The sequence below is a fragment of the Eurytemora carolleeae genome, unplaced genomic scaffold (genome assembly GCF_000591075.1).
Source record: "Eurytemora carolleeae unplaced genomic scaffold, Eaff_2.0 scaffold1289, whole genome shotgun sequence".
Classification (NCBI taxonomy): domain Eukaryota; kingdom Metazoa; phylum Arthropoda; class Copepoda; order Calanoida; family Temoridae; genus Eurytemora; species Eurytemora carolleeae.
Window position 1 is genome coordinate 34,057 of NW_019397176.1, and position 17,685 is coordinate 51,741.

The 17,685-nt window shown below is 30.8% G+C and overlaps 1 protein-coding gene across 5 annotated transcripts in view; it reads left to right on the forward strand.

Annotated features, from left to right (window-relative positions):
- Positions 1-15,252, forward strand: part of LOC111712524 (uncharacterized) — a 30,893-nt gene extending 15,641 nt beyond the window's left edge. The window contains exons 7-26 of one of the 5 annotated variants that reach the window (XM_023487169.1): positions 1,958-2,017; positions 2,569-2,640; positions 3,527-3,597; positions 4,342-4,506; positions 4,857-4,958; positions 6,308-6,364; positions 7,036-7,102; positions 7,216-7,262; positions 7,581-7,732; positions 8,059-8,096; positions 8,197-8,268; positions 8,403-8,784; positions 9,230-9,484; positions 10,229-10,268; positions 10,859-10,896; positions 11,416-11,476; positions 12,407-12,454; positions 12,745-12,746; positions 13,721-13,782; positions 14,618-14,702. In XM_023487169.1, the coding sequence (XP_023342937.1) occupies positions 1,958-2,017; positions 2,569-2,640; positions 3,527-3,597; positions 4,342-4,506; positions 4,857-4,958; positions 6,308-6,364; positions 7,036-7,102; positions 7,216-7,262; positions 7,581-7,732; positions 8,059-8,096; positions 8,197-8,268; positions 8,403-8,784; positions 9,230-9,484; positions 10,229-10,268; positions 10,859-10,896; positions 11,416-11,476; positions 12,407-12,454; positions 12,745-12,746; positions 13,721-13,740 (1,749 nt within the window). In that variant the 3' untranslated portion in view covers positions 13,741-13,782; positions 14,618-14,702. Of the gene's footprint in view, positions 1-1,957; positions 2,018-2,568; positions 2,641-3,526; positions 3,598-4,341; positions 4,507-4,856; positions 4,959-6,307; positions 6,365-7,035; positions 7,103-7,215; positions 7,263-7,580; positions 7,733-8,058; positions 8,097-8,196; positions 8,269-8,402; positions 8,785-9,229; positions 9,485-10,228; positions 10,269-10,858; positions 10,897-11,415; positions 11,477-12,406; positions 12,455-12,744; positions 12,747-13,720; positions 13,783-14,617 lie in introns of all 5 variants that reach the window. The other 4 variants (XM_023487168.1, XM_023487166.1, XM_023487167.1 and 1 more) reach the window with 4 other exon arrangements.
- Positions 15,253-17,685: the final 2,433 nt, after the last annotated feature.

The following is a 17,685-nucleotide window of genomic DNA, read 5'->3' on the forward strand; positions in this document are numbered from 1 at the left end:
ATCAGCATCTTTCCTTCTGAATATCTGGTTTTAAATCTATCTGTTTGGCAATCAGCATCTTTCCTTCTGAATATCTGGTTGTAAATCTATCTGTTTGGCAATCAGCATCTTTCCTTCTGAATATCTGGTTGTAAATCTATCTGTTTGGCAATCAGCATCTTTCCTTCTGAATATCTGGTTGTAAATCTATCTATGACAATAACAAACGACAAATATAAGTTTTTTAGCTTCATCTTGACAAAACATGATGAAATATATATTTTACAATACACACCCTTTTCATCAAAAGAAGAAATTTAATTAAATGTTTGCAAATTCAAGCCAAAACTTTTCAAAGTTTCAAATATTTTCTTGTCTTAGTTTCATGCACATGCTAAGGATAATCTTGAAGGGAGTGTTGCACATGTTGAGGATAATCTTTAAAGGAGTTTTTCACATACTGTGCAATAATCTTAAAGGAAGTGTTGAACATGTTAAGGATAATCTTAAAGGAAGTGTTGAACATGTTTAGGATAATCTTAAAGGAAGTGTTGCACATGCTAAGGATAATCTTAAAGGGAGTGTTGCACATGCTAAGGATAATATTAAAGGACGTGTTAACCATGTTAAGGATAATCTTAAGGGGAGTGTTGCACATGTTAAGGATAATCTTGAAGGAAGTGTTGCACTTATTGAGGATAATCTTAAAGGGAGTTTTGCACATGTTGAGGATAATCTTAAAGGGAGTTTTGCATATGTTGAGGATAATCTTAAAGGGAGTTTTGCATATGTTGAGGATAATCTTTAAGGAAGTGTTGCACATATTAAGGGTAATCTTTACAGGCGTGTTGCACATGTTAAGGATAATCTTTAAGGGTGTGTTAGGTCGGTGGAGGGCCCATTTATAAATTCTCAAAAATTTCGAACTGAAAGAAACAAATGAATAAAGGAATTGATTCATTGCCACAAACTCTGATTTTCTTATCCCTAATTATGTGCAACACAATATCGTAGAGTATAGATAATTAAAATGATGTATTCTGTTAGATCAAAAAGGATCTTCATAAATCTAATTGAATATACACAATTGGAAAAGAATACCCATACACCTTTAATTTTCGCGTACATTTACTTTAAAATGAGTGTAAAATATGAGGGTATTATGAGCCGGAAGATGAAATTAGGATAAACCAAATTGAATTCCTTTTATGGAGGGTAAAGAGTTCCTCACATCTGCAGTTTAAATATACCATATAGCAGGAGAAATGGTTCACAATATACTCTTTTTTTGGAAAAAGATTTAAACCTTCGCCTTATTCTGACGAGGAGGCAGTAGGCCATAAACCACAACATTTTTCCCTTCCAAGGATCATATTAGCTTTTATGTCTTCCGGTAGCCATAAGCCACAACCGTTCAGTCTTCCATCATTTAAAAACGTAAGAAATTCCAGAAGACTCAAATGTTGTGGCATGGAAGACTGAACGGTTGTAGCATATGGCTACCGGAGGACAAAAAGCTAATACGTGTAATGGAAGGGGAAAATGTTATGGCTTATGGCCGCCTGCCTTCGCCCGCTCTTCTGACCCATGTTATGTAAGTTAGGGTTTAATTTTACAGGTGCAGTTTTGAAAATTCACAATTAATTACTTTACTTTAGCTATTATTTAAATAATGCTGAGTGTAAATAAAACGCAGACAATCTTTAACAAAGTAAGCGAAACGTCCAATTTCGAAATTAATACCGTTTGTAATTAAATAGCAAATAAAATTAACAAAGTAAGGTAAACGCAAAATAATTCTGTGTGTACTCAAATCGCTGAAAAACTTCAACGAAGTAAGCAAAACGCCAAATTACGTGAATAATTCTGTTTGTAAATAAATCGTAGAAAAGAAGTTAACGAAGAAAGCGAAAGGTCCAAAACTTTAATAAATAAATTTTACAAAATATATGATTTGATTTGATTTGAATGATTTCAGCATCCTTGCTGTAAACTGCCTCTTCCCCCTAAAGATGAAACAGAAACTACCACCCAAAAGGTAAACTTGTGTAAAATAAAAATAAATTAAGAAAATGTTATTAAGGGAACTAAGAACTTGCCACAAAGTCATATTTTCTAATATTTATGTCTTTACAACAGAATTTCATAGACATTTTACATTTTAAAATGTAAATTCAGTTATATCAAAAATATGAAACGTTGTTATAAAACTATTCAATTTTTAATATAACTTTGTAAAGATATAGAGATTAGACATGTTTTGTTTGTGGCAAAAACTTCCTTAGAATGAGACCAGTTATACGACCTAGCTAGACCTTTTCAAACGTCATATATTTGGTATTTTTTGCTTAAAATGTTAAGTAAATGCTGATAAATGCCACGGAAAATGTTAAATCAATGGTTGCAGCTTTGAGTGAATAATTTTCGATTTTTCACTATTGATGATGATGCATTTTTTGATGATTAAGAAAATTGAGTCTTTGCCACAAACTCCGATTTCCAATCCCTATATCTTTACAACCCAGTGTCGAAGACTTTAGACATTTCAAGCTATAAATTTACACCATCAGTATATGTTTTTTTGATTAGGTTGCACCAATAAAAGCCAGTAGACCTGTTAGAATAAACCCGGTTGTAGCTCAGGAGCCCGCACAATCAAAGGTTAGAATAGAATAGAATAGAATAGAATAGAATAGAATAGAATAGAATAGAATAGAATAGAATAGAATAGAATAGAATAGAATAGAATAGAATAGAATAGAATAGAATAGAATAGAATAGAATAGAATAGAATAGAATAGAATAGAATAGAATAGAATAGAATAGAATAGAATAGAATAGAATAGAATAGAATAGAATAGAATAGAATAGAATAGAATAGAATAGAATAGAATAGAATAGAATAGAATAGAATAGAATAGAATAGAATAGAATAGAATAGAATAGAATAGAATAGAATAGAATAGAATAGAATAGAATAGAATAGAATAGAATAGAATAGAATAGAATAGAATAGAATAGAATAGAATAGAATAGAATAGAATAGAATAGAATAGAATAGAATAGAATAGAATAGAATAGAATAGAATAGAATAAAAGTTCTAAATTGAAATGTTGTGAACCAGGCATGCTACACTATAAAATGAGAGCTAATTACATATACAGTCCCTTTAATATATTAAATATATTCTAATTACGTATACAGTCCCTTTAATATATTAAATATATTCTAATTACATATACAGTCCCTTTAATATATTAAATATATTCTAATTACGAATACAGTCCCTTTAATATATTAAATATATTCTAATTACGTATACAGTCCCTTTAATATATCAAATATATTCTAATTACGTATGCAGTCCCTTTAATATATTAAATATATTCTAATTACGTATACAGTCCCTTTAATATATTAAATATATTCTAATTACATATGCAGTCCCTTTAACATATTAAATATATTCTAATTACATATACAGCCCCCTTAATATATTAAATATATCTACGTATACAGTCCCTTTAACATATTAAATATATTTAGAAAGATTCTCCAGTAAGTTCTAAACCCCGACCTTCCTTCCTACGTCCTGGTCGTCCTGGCGGTCTTTTCAAGTAAGAACTTTATGCTCAGCTACATTTTGCCTAGATAACGTCTTGCCTAGATAACATGTTGGCTAGCGTAGCATAATTGAGCGCTTTTTTTGCCTGGTCAATATTTTTTTCACAACGAAAGTTTTCAAAATTTGTAAGTAAAAACTCCGCAACTTTTTGAAAATGGTATGGAGTTTGGAGTGCTAGACTAGATACAATTCAAATGTCCAGAACATTTAATTCATTTTAATTTTATTGTTCAGCTCTAAAAAAAACGTTTAAATCAGAGATATAATTAGAAAACTCATATCCTGCTGTTTTGGCAGTTTACCTGAATGATAAATTTTTACAAAAAAATCTTCATATTTCATGTTTATCAAATTAATCAATTCACAAATGAATTACAGTTTAACCCAGTTTTTAATTAAATAATTTTATAGAGCTCTTTGAAACTGTTCCCGCATATTTCATGGTTATTTATTCATTTTTACAATAACTGAGAATTAGGTATAATAGTCTAAAATTCATTGAAAAATTGTCAAGACCACTTATTATAAATTCTTTAGAACTCAAAAACTTTTTTCAGGATTAAGTTATGGATTTTTTAGAACATTAAAATTTGATCCACAGATTCAAAGTTAAATAATAAGGAATGGTTTGAATCGGTGATTAAAATTTAAACCGACGAAAGTTAGTTTAAATTCATTAAATTCGGTCCTTGAATCACAACCTTTTATGAAATAAATGTGAACAATTCCTTTCCAGTAGGAGACCCCCCCTAGCGGTACTATCAAACAACTCGATTGAAGAAGATGTAACTCAAGAAAATACAGAGATAGAAGGAGATGAGACAGAAGGAATGTCTCCTTCTGTCTCATCAGCGAAGGAGGAGAAGGAGGAGAAGGAGGAAGAACCAAAAGAAAAAATAAAGTAAGTTCTGTGCCATAAGAAGGAGGTCAAATTTGTGTGACGTTACTGCAGGTACAACTTTTTAACCTCGTAGCTCGTCGAGTTTTCATTAAAAAAAATTAATTTATCTAGTTACAAATTAGAAATTCAAAATATTTTTGTGCTTCTCAATAGCTCTTTAAAAAAATGAGATATAATTTAACACATTTCAGATTGTAATTTACTTAAATTTGGGGTGTGGTAATATAGGAAATATTTTCTCATTTTTACATATTTTTTCAACTAAATAATATTCATTGTTTTAATTGAATAAGTTTGATTGTTATCTCTCTTTTTATTTTATGTATTATGTACTATATGTACTGTACTAGGCCGACGAGACCGAATTTTCTGCGACGACCCAGCGTTGTTGGACAGAAACCAGTTGTTAAGCCAACAACAACAGCAAAACCGATTCAAACTTCACTATTTAGGAACAAATAAGTTTTTACCTTATTAGGCCTCTTCCTACAGTGATAAACAGAAAAAATTGGAACAGTATACCAATACTTAGGTGTATTTGATGTTGTTACAAAACAAAGAGTTTTATCAAACACTGATTAAATTACTAATTTTGTGAAATAGGTCTGTTTACACTGCACAATTGTTAATATATGTGTATCATAATCACTGGACTTTTAAAAGTTATAACTTGACTCTAAAAGTCGTCTTCCTATTTCAGGTTTCTTTGGTTATTACTGCATGTTGTTAGTTGATTTGAAAAAAATTCTTTTTCTTGAAAGAGAAGAAAAATTTACCTTTTAAAAAAAAATTATTGTATCAAGATGTATGAGGGTATGAGGTAAAAAGTAGAATTATTTGTTGGACCCAAATAGATTCTAGTACAATACAGAGCGTCCCATATCATATTAGATTATCTTCAATCTTTAACACCAAAATAAACCCTTAATACTCGAAAAACTTTTCATTTTCCACAAGAAAATTCTTGTATAAGACTTATGTTATTTTTCAAAATGATTCATTCTAATGAAATTTTCTAATTAGTCCCGAAAATCGTAATTTAGACCCGTTCTCGGTCTAATATGATGTGGGACACCCTGTAGATGAAAACTTAAAATGTGTACACTCTCAGTACAGCTGTATTTTGATGTGTAAATTTAGTTTTTGTGTCCGACAAAAATATTACTAATAGTGATAATTTTTTAATAAAGTGCTTGTCTGACAGTGAAATAATTGTAATTTTATTTGTTCTTTAGTTTCTGTCTTTACACTTTTTATTAAATCTTGGAAAACATGTCAACTAATGTGAGAAAATTTCGTTTTATTTGTTATATCTTACACATGTGACGTCGTGTATGATTAGTCCATTTCTCTGTTGCCACTTATTGTATTCGATAATCAATTTGGTTGGACCATACAGTCAGGCCATCCGTAATTAAGACTTAGAGTCAAATTGAACATGTAGCATCATTCATTAAAAAAAGAAACTTATTATTAATCAACATATGAAGAATCGAGCTATTAATGTGAATTTGTCTCTGGTACTCCAACAAAATTTTGTTAGATGAAAATTTAACATTTCCTAGAGTGAACCAGTACTTTTTAACTTTGAACTTTTTGTGTCTGTTGAGAAACCCCAATTATAACGGCTCAGCGACATTTTGCCTAGTCACAATTTGCCTAGTCACAACTTGCCTAGTTCACTTTTGCCTAGGTAACATTTTGCCTAGGTAACTTTTTAACGAATATAAATAAAGTTTCAATTTTCACGAACACTGAATGTTTCCTATGCATGATTTTAAAAACCTATAATTGTGTGTAGAAGACCAAGCAGACCAATCTTTAATCCGTCCCGACCATCTGGACTCAACGCTCTCAGGTATTTTCATGTACCGTACAGTTCAATGTACACTAGGGTTGGTCGATTTTGGAACCAAGCTTGAGAGGCAGTTGGCAAAGTTGGTCAGAACTATTTTAAACCCTCTGGTAGTTTTAAATTTTTTTTCGCGCGTGTACAATTTTCAAGCGGCCATTTTCGCAAAAAAAAAGTCACCAGTGAGACCGAAAAAAAAAAAAATCAAAATATATCGAGATGGGTATCAAAAGATGTGTCTCAAGCCGCTGAATACTGTCCTCATTTAAATTTTTTAGATATATTAAATTGTTTGATTTAATACAAAAAAAAATTATTTTCAATACAAAAACCAGTTTTATGTCTTTGATTGGTTTCATAATTAACGCAAACCCATTTGAAATGAGCTTTTCTGAAAATTATACGCGCGCGAGAAAAAATCTGAACCTGCCAGAGGGTTTAAAATACTTCTGACCAACTTTTCCAACTGCTCCCCTAAGTCGCAAATGAAAAAGTAGGTAAATCGACCAACCCTAATGTACACAATGCAATATACTAGAAGGCATTAAGAAGAAAAGGACAAAATTAGTCAGAGACAGTTTTTTTGTTTTAGTATTTTAGTTTTTGTTATAAATTTATATTTTTATTAAACAAAAAAAGTTTTAACAAATGATGATTAAAAGATTATTTTTTTACAGGGAGCGTTCTTGCCAAATTATCAAATACGATTGCAGTAAGACTCCGACCCACACTTGCTGTCCTAAGGTATTTCATAATAAAACTGTAAATAATTTCGAATAAATAAAAATGATAAAATTTGAATTTTTTAATAACTTTCAAGGATTGCGGCAATTTTTTTATTTTTTATTATTGTTTAGATTGAAGGAGAAACTAAAGAGAAAGAAGATGAAACTGTGGAAACCAGGGAAATAGTTTTTAAAACAAACCATGAACAACATCATCTTTTATCGCCACTTGCTATACATGTATTTTTCTTAACTACACCCGCTTCACTGGAAAGTTGAAAATTTTCTTTTTTGTTTTCTTGTATTTCTGGGCTTTAGTTGTTGTTTCAAGAATAGATGGCAAATTATATTCATATAAATTGAAAAAGATAAAAAAATGGGAAAAACAGAAAAACCTGTGCAAAGCGCAAAACAGTTAAAAACATTACAATAAAGATTTTAACTTTTCTTGGAGATTTTTTACGTTAGAAGACTATGATAAAAATGAGTTTCTATAGTACAATGGTGGATGTTGATGGGGAATCAGCTGTTACTGAGGAGTCCAATGTTGCTGATGAGTCAGCTGTTGCTGATGAGTCAGCTGTTGCTAATGAGTCAGCTGTTGCTAATGAGTCAGCTGTTGCTGATGAGTCAGCTGACCAACAAGAGGGTAATTAAGCTATGTTAAACAGGACCTACTCCTAAAAATGAAAAATGTTTATCACAGAAAATTTTTGGAGTAACGAGGCAAATTCACCTTGGTGGTATTAGTTTTTAAATTTCGTTTATTGTTATTTTTATGTTCATTGAACTTTTTAAGATTATAGCTGGACTGGAATCTAACAACTGCCTTCATTTATTTAAAAACAATTCAAAAAAGTGTGTTTCTCTTGAACTATGACAAAAAGTTAAAATCATCACAAAACATAAAAATTGACAACATATACGTATTTAAAAATTATTTTATAATTACAATTATTAACATTAATTTTACAGGTCTGGAAAATCAACAAGTTGAACCAATTGTATCAAAGGTAGTTGTATCTTTAAATTCTTCTCTTTTTGGTGATTTTTATTAAATTTTATGGAAAATAACAGAAAAGAGTTAAAATCGACATTTTTCTTTGTGTCTAGGTCTCATCTGTTTCGTCGACAGAGACTAGAATAGTTCAGGCTACTGGCTCCAGGAGAAGAAATCCTCCAAAGGTAAAAAAGCTTTTTTTGAACGTTACATTTAAACAAATTAGAAATATATTTTTTGGCGATGCCAGTTAAAGCAAGTGCAATGTGCTTCTACGTGTGTTTGATTTATCTTTAAAAAATGATTTTAATTGTTTCAGCCGCAGGAAATTTCGGCTAACGAAGACGACATTGTATCTCAAGAAACTCCATTCAAACAGCAGGAAGCCCTTGCAACAGATCAAGAGGAAGCAATTGTTAATAATCAGGAGCCATACTTTGGAGCTGATCAAGTGGTGACCATTGAAGCAAATCAGGAAGCGGCCATTGTTCAAGGCCAAGTAGTGTCTATTTTAGAAAACCAAGAGGCGGCCATTTTGGATAATCATGAAACGGCTAAAGGTACAGAGTTGGGGGATTTAGTGCCTGAACTCGGTATGCCGCTTGAACACAATTTTCACCAAAGTTTACAGAATTTTGAAACTGAACATGATTATTCGACACTAGAAGATACTGACCAAAAAACTCCAACGGATAATGAGGGTAATTCGATTTTTTACGAAAACTTGATTTTAGAGAGTTAGTAAAACGATTAAAAACAGTCATTGGTGCATACATCAATACAATAAAGACGACTTTCGATGGCAATTTTTATTTATCTCAAGCTTTTAAAATGCATGGAAACACATAAACATGAAAACAAAGAGAAGCTGTCAGTAAAAAAGCTTCTCTTTACCTACTTGTAAACTTATAATTCGAAAAAACTTATAAAAATTAAAACTTCAATAAAAAGTCGTATTCAATGTACTGATATAATCGCCGACTACTGTACTTAAAACAGCATGGATTCCCTGATGAAGGTTAAAGAAAATATATAAATTTGTTATAAGTAATCTAAATTGTATTTTTAATACTTGATTTAACATTTAATATGAGCTTCTAATTAAACATGAGAGAACTCAAATATTTAACAAGTTTCTTGTTAAAGGTGAACTTGAAGATTTAAAAACTGATGAAGAACCTGAAATTAAAGACCCTGGATATGAGAATGCCCCTGGGCCTCTGAGCACCTCTAACACTCCTGATTTCACTGTCCAGATCGTCCCTTCCGCCCCTGATTCAGTAGCCCCTGGAATTCCTCCCAACAATTCTGGCAATCCTGGCAATCCTGGCAATTCTGGCAATCCTGGCAATACTGGCACTCCTGAAGGTGCTGAATATGAATATTACGAGCTAACAGGAGGTAAAAATAATTTTAAAACTTTTTTTTAAATTATGATTTTTAAATTTAGTAGAATGTAGTTTTACTAACAAATATTTGTAAAATAAATGACATTTAATGCAACTAATTTGGTCGACCTATTTTGCTGCAAAACATTCGTCACAATTAGACCATGGATGCCTTGCAGACAAAATGAGTCGAGATAATCAAAAGTAAAGTAGAAGCTTTTGAAAATTTTGTCAAGTTGATATGGATAATTTTTTAACTTAATTTTTTTTTGAAAAAACGTATATTTTTTAATGATATCAAGGTTGTTTGGTGATTTTTGTCTCGCGGGAGAGTAAAGTAATATAACATTCCGCATTCCTAAATATTTATGGAATTGTTCTGATGAATTTGTATTTTACATTCTTAAAGGGACTGTACGCGTAATTGTAAGTGACCCACCATTGTAAAGATGACAATGCCCGATTAACAACAATACCCTTGAAACCTAATCCGATCAAAATGTAAAACCTGCAGTCGGTTATATCTGTAAAATTCTCCATTGTTTCCTGTAAGCGAGAACTGCGCAATTCACTTTAGCAGAGAACCCACAAATGAAAATAAAACAGTTAAAAGAAACAAAAACATTGAAATCTAATTCATGCTTGATAAGACAAAGCTTTCAAGGGTACCATTGTAAATCGGGCATTGCCATCTTTTCATGGAGGGTCACATAAAATTACGCTCACAGTCCCTTTAGACGTCTTTTGCTATTTTTAGATGGAGAATATTATTATGTTTATGATACAGACGAACCAAGGAAATTAATTTAATAACAAATTGTATGATTCTTTCAGATATATTAGATTTAACTTTTCTTTCCCGTAAAAAAAGATTTAAAAAGGCGATTGTTTAGAGTTTATAATTGAACTATAATTAAAGTTTTTAATTATGCTTTTGCCTGAAAGCATATTTTCTTTAAAAAATAATATGCGATAAAACATTTCGTAAATTTAGATTTTTTTTTATGAATTTTCGAAATTCCAATAAAAAATGTTTGAGAGAAAATATTTCAACCCTGCTGTCTGGCTTTGAGAGGTTCCTCAAAATATTGGATGCAATACTAGGCATACTGCATACATAATACCATGGATATATAATACATATGCATATATTAAGATTTACAAAATTTTGAGAAGCTTTTTTCTTGTGACCCCCTTTCTTAAAAAATCATTCATTGTTGCATGTTGTAAATTATCAGAAAATAAAACAAAGATATCCTTATCATCGTTTTTTTGTATAAAAAAGTCTATGGGTACAAAGAATTATTTTTTTTAAAGTGTCGCTTAAAATTAACGTAAACAATTCCTTTAAACATGAAAGGATAAAAAATTAAATAAATCTGAAAAGTAGTGTGGAGCCAAGTGCAGTCAGTAATCCTCAACCAGGTGAAATAAATAATTAATTAAGAATTTTGTAACATTGCATATTAGCCTTTTAGAGGTGGNAGGTTAAATAAAGTGAAAAGTAGAACACAGAAAAGAAGAATTTTTGGAAAAAATAATTGTCTGCAAAAAATATTTCGAAGCAAATTTTTTTCATTTTCATTGGTCATAAAACTCTCCCTTCGTAGGGTCTCATTTATCAGTGGGTTTTCAGCGAACAAAAAATTGCGCGAAAATTTTCTTTCGTAAGGAAGCAAAAACGATGAAGAATTTCGTAAGAAAAAGTGGGGCAATTTTTTTTTGGCTTTTTTCGCTTTAATCTGTTTCGCAGAAATATTTCAGGAAAAAAGCGAAAATTTTCGCGAAAAATACGAAATTTCCCTTTTTTCGTTGGAAACACTTTTTATGAGTAACCCCAAAAAAATTATAAAGACAAACCAATTTTGTGAATCTAGCTGACATAACTCTCTTTGAAATTCGTAGACGGCCCCTTTAATATCTTATGTTTATTTATTTATTTAGAAGGAGCAGTGAGACTTGATGCAAACCAAATATCTCCGAGAATATCAGCTGAATGCTTCAGGTAAAAATCAAAAGACGACATTTTAATATTGTTCTTAATTGAACCATTATACTTGCTAATCTTTGGAATCTGGATAAAATATGATTTAAACTTGATTTCAAAATAGAGATTTGATAAATTTATTATGTTTTTTTCTTCAATATTTATTAAATATTAAATTTTTCAGTCTACTTTTAGATTTGATTTTGTTTATGTTTATATAGGTTATTTTGATCCATTTTTAGATTTTATTTTTCACTATTTTTATAATTGATTTTGATCTATTTTCAAATATTATTTTGATCTATTTTTTATTTGATCAAATTTTTTATTTGATTTTGATCTATTTTCATTTTTTATTTTGACTTTTTTCAGATTTTTTTTACCCATTTTTGTTTTTGAATGTTTTTTTGTTTGATTTTGATCCATTTTTATGATCAACTTTGTTCTATTTTAGATATGATTTTGATTCATTTTTTAATTTGATTTTGATCCTTTTTAGAATTTATTTTGATCATTTTTTTATTTGATAATATTTTTTATTTGATTTTTATCTATTTTTATTTTGACTTTTTTCAGATTTTATTTTGACTAATTTTTTTATTTGATTTTGATTCATTTTTAGATTCGATTTTGATCTATGTTAGATTTGATTTTGATTCATTTTTAAATTTGATTTTAATCATTTTTCAGATTTGTTTTTAATCCATTTTTTATCTATATTTTTGTATTTTATTTGATCTATTTGAGTTTTATGCGTTCAATCCGTATTTTATTTTATTTTGATTTTTTTTCAGATTTGATTTTGACTAATTTTTTTATTTGATTTTGATTGTTTTTTATTTGATCTTGATTCATTTTTAGATTTGATCTATTTTTTTGTATTTTATTTTGATCTATTTGAGTTTTATGCGTTCAATCCGTATTTTAATTGATTTTGATTTTTTTCAGATTTGATTGTTCTACATCTCCAGCTCATTCATGTTGTGGTAGGAAGAAGTAAGGAAACAGACAAACAATAAACTTTAAAGGGATTGTTGACGTTATTTCAAGTCAGTCTAGATTTAAAGCGTCACATGTCCAATTCACAGCGGTACCATTTAGTGCTTTATTGGGTTCACAATGTGGAAGATATCGTCGTTTTTTTGTCCTAGTAAGATTTATTTACATTTCTTTACTGCTTAAAGTTACTTATACATAAAACCGCAATAACAAATAAAATCACAAAAATAACTTTATATTTTTACGCAGAACAAGATTAGTTCAAAGGGTACCATTGTGAATTGTAGAAGTGGAGGATTACTTGAATATAAGGTCGACATACCCTTTCAGGAGAAACTTACAAAATTACAAACAATGAACATAAAAGAGAAATTATAAAATTACAAACAATGAACATAAAAGAGAAACTATAAACAATGAAAATAAAATAGAAACTATAAAATTACATACAAGGAACATAAAAGAGAAACTATAAAATTACAAACAATGAACATAAAAGAGAAATTATAAAATTACAAACAATGAACATAAAAAAGAAACTATAAAATTACAAACAATGAACATAAAAGAAAAACTATAAACAATGAACATAAAATAGAAACTATAAAATTACAAACAAGGAACATAAAAGAGAAACTTTAAAATTACAAACAATGGACATAAAAGAGAAATTATAAAATTACAAACAATGAACATAAAAGAGAAACTATAAAATTACAAACAATGAACATAAAAGAGAAACGGATAAAATTACAAACAATGAACATAAAAGAAAAACTATAAACAATGAACATAAAATAGAAATTATAAAATTTCAAACAATGAACATAAAAGAGAAATTATAAAATCATAAACAATGAACATAGAAGAAAAATTATAAAATTACAAACAATGAACATAAAAAGAAATTATAAAATTTCAAACAATGAACATAAAAGAGAAATTATAAAATCATAAACAATGAACATAAAAGAGAAATTATAAAATTACAAACAATGAACATAAAAGAGAAATTATAAACAATGAACATAAAATAGAAACTATAAAATTACAAACAAGGAACATATAAGAGAAACTATAAAATTACAAACAATGAACATAAAAGAGAAATTATAAAATTACAAGCAATGAACATAAAAGAGAAATTATAAAATTACAAGCAATGAACATAAAAAAGAGAAACTATAAAATCACGAGCAATACACTATATTATACTGTATAACAATTAAAAAAGAAAGTAGTTAAATAAATGTGTTTGTTTAGAAAAAGACAAATCCAGATAGCTGAATTTAATCAGCCGCTTCATTCTACTATTCTAAATTCAGGAAAAACAACAAAAAACATTTTACTTTTTCGTATTAAACTCCATGAAAGTAGGGGTCCTATCCCCCATGGGTTCCCAAGAAGGTAGTGGGGNATTGCAGTTGTGTATACTCTGCGTACATATTGAAACCAGTTCTCTCTGGCCGGACTTTTTAAACAAGAATAGATGCATCAGTGCTCGTTTAGTATCCGAGGAGGTTAAAAGCATGGAGTTTTGATAACTTTGATAATTCACATAATAGTTTCCTTGACCAGAATATTTCATTGATTATTTTTGTGAAAACGGATTCCATGTCAGGCGGTGACATCCGTCTTGTGTTTACTTTTCCGCCCAAAGACAGTACACTGCAGTACATAAAATGCGTACACCTCTGAAATAACATTCCTTGCATTAGTACCTTGGGTGGAATGACCTTGTGACCTTGTATGTCGTCAAGTTTTGATCTTACGTACAATTAAGGAGAAAATGAAATTTATTTGGCTACACAGTGCACAATACACATACATAAATAAACACTCTTTTCTTCTCAATATCTCTTTAAAAAGAGGCGTGGTCAATAAAATATGAAAAATCTGGAAGATTTCAATGACATTTTTTCAGAGGAATAGAAATAAACCTTAATTTCCAGATTATCAGATTGACTATTTGAGAGCCTAACTGTAGTGTTTTCACCATTTGAGAGCCTAACTGTAGTGTTTTCACAAAAAGGCAAGACAGTCAAAAATCTGTATAACAAAATTTTTGTTCAGATAAGATGTTGTCATAAATTTTTTAGGTACCACTGTATTTTTTACATAAAACCTCAGTTCAAAAAAAATTGTTTTTTTTATTAATAGATTTACCCGGTCATGTGACCTATTCAGTGTCTAGAGTGGAGAAATCTGTGAACTGGGCAAAAAGATGAAAATTATTTGTTTAACTTCATTTATTCCAAGAAGTAATAGAATTAAGAACGGGAAGATAGGTTTTGTTTTCATTCTCTGTGACGTCCTTGGATAGTTTTAGAACTAGTTTTATTGAAAACAAACAACATTTCGCAATTTACCAGCCTGGAATTGTCCAGGACCTCTTGTCCTACCCAGGAATTGTCCAGGCTCTCTTGTCCTGTCCCAGGAATTGTCCAGGCCCTGTCCTAGGAATTCCAAGCTTTTAATTTTCTTTGTTTTTGTTAACTTAATAAACCAGTGTCTGAGATATCTTAATTCAGAAATATGTAAACAATTCCCATCCTCCCTCTCTCCCCTATTCTATTAGTTCTTCATTTATTCTTTGTTATTGTTACTTATTGTTCAATATTACACATCCTAATAAAAAAATTAAAAAATAGATAAATTTTCGAAAAACAGACTCTTAGGAAGTCCTTATTCGAGCTTTCAGAAAAAAATTGTCACGAAATTATTTTAAAAACCACTGAAATTTGTCCCAAAATAAAACAAGTTTAATTTTTATTTAATAAACGTTAAGGCTCCAATTTAAAGTTATTTCAATTACTATTTTTGAATTCAGTTCATGAGTTCATGTTTGTTTTAATAAACCTAATATTATGCAAAAATTAAGAATGTTTTAATTTTCATAATTCATTTTTTGCCGCTTGTGTTTTAGATTTTTTAAATATATATCATTAATAAAACTTTGTGTGTTACTCTGCAGAAATCTTGTTTAATTCAGGTTTTGTTTGAACTTTTTAAAAAAATGTTGTTTTTTGTTTTGTTTTTTTACAACAAATTCTGGAAAACTATACTTTTCTAGCTTTGTCTAATGTGTCTTAAATGGATACTTAAAAGTTTTTTTTAGCTACGTATAAAAGTTATTGGCTATACACACTCCATTTATTTCAATGAACTTGTGCAATAATTGTATTGTAAACATGGCAATGTTTACTGGAACCCCCGGTATTTTGTATATTTCATACTTGGCAATGTTTACTGGAAGCCCCTTTATGTTGTACCTATGGTAATATTTACTGAAACCCCCTGTGTATTGTATATTTTATCCATGGCAATGTTAACTGGAACCCCCTGTATATTGTATCCATGGTAATGTTTACTGGAACCCCCTATATATTGTATCGAAGGCAAGGTTAACTGGAACCCCCTGTATATTGTATCTATGGTAATGTTTACTGGAACCCCCTGTATATTGTATCCATGGCAATGTTTACTGGAACCCCCTGTATATTGTATCTATGGTAATGTTTACTGGAACCCCCTGTATATTGTATCCAGGACAATGTTTACTGGAACCCCCTGTATATTGTATCTATGGTAATGTTTACTGGAACCCCCTGTATATTGTATCCATGGCAATGTTTACTGGAACCCCCTGTATATTGTATCTATGGTAATGTTTACTGGAACCCCCTGTATATTGTATCCATGGCAATGTTTACTGGAACCCCCTGTATATTGTATCTATGGTAATGTTTACTGGAACCCCCTGTATATTGTATCCAGGACAATGTTTACTGGAACCCCCTGTATATTGTATCCATGGCAATGTTTACTGGAACCCCCTGTATATTGTATACATGGCAATGTTTACTGGAACCCCCTGTATATTGTATCCAGGACAATGTTTACTGGAACCCCCTGTATATTGTATCCATGGCAATGTTTACTGGAACCCCCTGTATATTGCATATATGGCAATGTTTACTGGAACCCCCTGTATATTGTATCCAGGACAATGTTTACTGGAACCCCCTGTATATTGTATCCATGGCAATGTTTACTAGAACCCCCTGTATATTGTATCCATGATAATGTTTACTGGAACCCCCTGTATATTGTATCCATGGCAATGTTTACTGGAACCCCCTGTATATTGTATACATGGTAATGTTTACTGGAACCCCCTGTATATTGTATACAAGGCAATGTTTACTGGAACCCCCTGTATATTGTATCCATGGCAATGTTTACTGGAACCCCTGTATATTGTATCAATGGCAATGTTTACTGGAACCCCCTGTATATTGCATATATGGCAATGTTTACTGGAACCCCCTGTATATTGTATCCAGGACAATGTTTACTGGAACCCCCTGTATATCTAATATCTATCTATAAATCATTTTGTAGGTTATGCACACAGCATACACCCTATCGTAGAACGAAACTCCCGAGTTTCCTTTTTGGGGTCTATGCTTAGTGTAGATTTTTATTTAAGAAATCAGAAAACAAAACAAGAATGTAAAGAAACCACATAGATTATTATTTCTAAACAAAAATATTAGTATCTACAATACTAACTGACCCATTCATAAAACTGGGTTTCCGATACTGGGTTTCATTCCGATACCCTGACTTAAGTTTCGGGCTCAGTAGTAAATGAGGCGTAGAAAATATTTAGAAAAATCAGGGATGCATAGCGGCAGATACGGGATACCATGATAATATTGGTTACCAGGCTACCAGCCGACCAGGTGGATAATATTGGTTAACAGGCTCCCAGCCAACCAGGTGGACAGTATTGGTCACCAGGTTACCAGCTGACCAGGTGGACAATATTGGTTACCAGGTTACCAGCCAACTAGGTGGACAGTATTCGTTACCAGGTTACCAGCCGACCAGGTGGACAATATTGGCTACCAGGCTACCAGCCGACCAGGTGGACAATATTGGTTAACAGGCTATCAGCCGACCAGGTGGATAATATTGGTTACCAGGCTACCAGCCGACCAGGTGGACAATATTGGTTACCAGGCTACCAGCCGACCAGGTGGACAATATTGGTTACCAGGCTACCAGCCGACCAGGTGGACAATATTGGTTACCTTACCAGGCTACCAGCCAACCAGGTGGACAATATTGGTTACCAGGCTACAAGCTGATCAGGTGGACAATATTGGTTACCTTACCAGGCTACCAGCCAACCAGGTGGACAATATTGGTTACCAGGCTAC